This window comes from Orycteropus afer, unplaced genomic scaffold (assembly GCF_000298275.1).
Source record: "Orycteropus afer afer isolate SDZICR_OR568_19922 unplaced genomic scaffold, OryAfe1.0 scaffold00083, whole genome shotgun sequence".
Classification (NCBI taxonomy): domain Eukaryota; kingdom Metazoa; phylum Chordata; class Mammalia; order Tubulidentata; family Orycteropodidae; genus Orycteropus; species Orycteropus afer.
The window spans coordinates 7,155,078-7,155,681 of NW_006921670.1; the positions used below are offsets into that span (position 1 = coordinate 7,155,078).

The window sequence follows — 604 nt, forward strand, 5'->3', positions numbered from 1 at the left end:
ACGGGCACTCCCCCCTCCGTGGCGTGTTCAGTTTGTCTTCCACCAGACAGGCTCTGGACAGGACTGGCCCTGCCTCTGCTGGGTACTCGATGCCCACAGGGCTGGGCACACTCTCAGGTGCCTGGGGATGGGTGATGGACAGCCTGGTGCCTGTCTGGGCTTCACCTGGCAGAGGCCATGCCGGGGTTATGAGCTGGCAGGGGGCACTGAGCTGGGGTGAGAGTGTCAGCACCCCTACCTTGGGGATGAGGAAGCCCTGCACTTCAGTGTCACGAGAGGTCATGTGAGGCACACCCAGTGGCACTATGTCCCCAAAGCGCTGCACCTCGTGGACCACGGCTGTGGTGAAGGGCATGTGGGCCTGGTCCCCCATCTCAGGTGGCCGCACCTGCCCTATCACCTCATCGATCTCCTCCTGGACACGACCTGGGCAGAGAGGAGTCCCCAGGTGAGCCAGGACTTGGGTCCAGACCCTGAGCCTACCAGGGCCCGAGCGTGAGTCCCTCTGGGCAGACTGTGCCTACATGGAGGACCCCGTAGTGACAACAGCCATGGCCGAGCCTCTGCTTGAGGGCCCTGGTATCTCCATTAAGCTCAAGTGCAG

General features: G+C 63.1%; 1 protein-coding gene across 1 annotated transcript in view; it reads right to left on the reverse strand.

Moving 5' to 3' along the window:
* Positions 1-604, reverse strand: part of LOC103197810 (cytochrome P450 2D17-like) — a 26,518-nt gene that overhangs the window by 4,614 nt on the left and 21,300 nt on the right. The window contains exon 8 of the mRNA XM_042781068.1: positions 239-426. Within this exon, the coding sequence (XP_042637002.1) occupies positions 239-426 (188 nt within the window). The remainder of the gene's footprint in view (positions 1-238; positions 427-604) is intronic.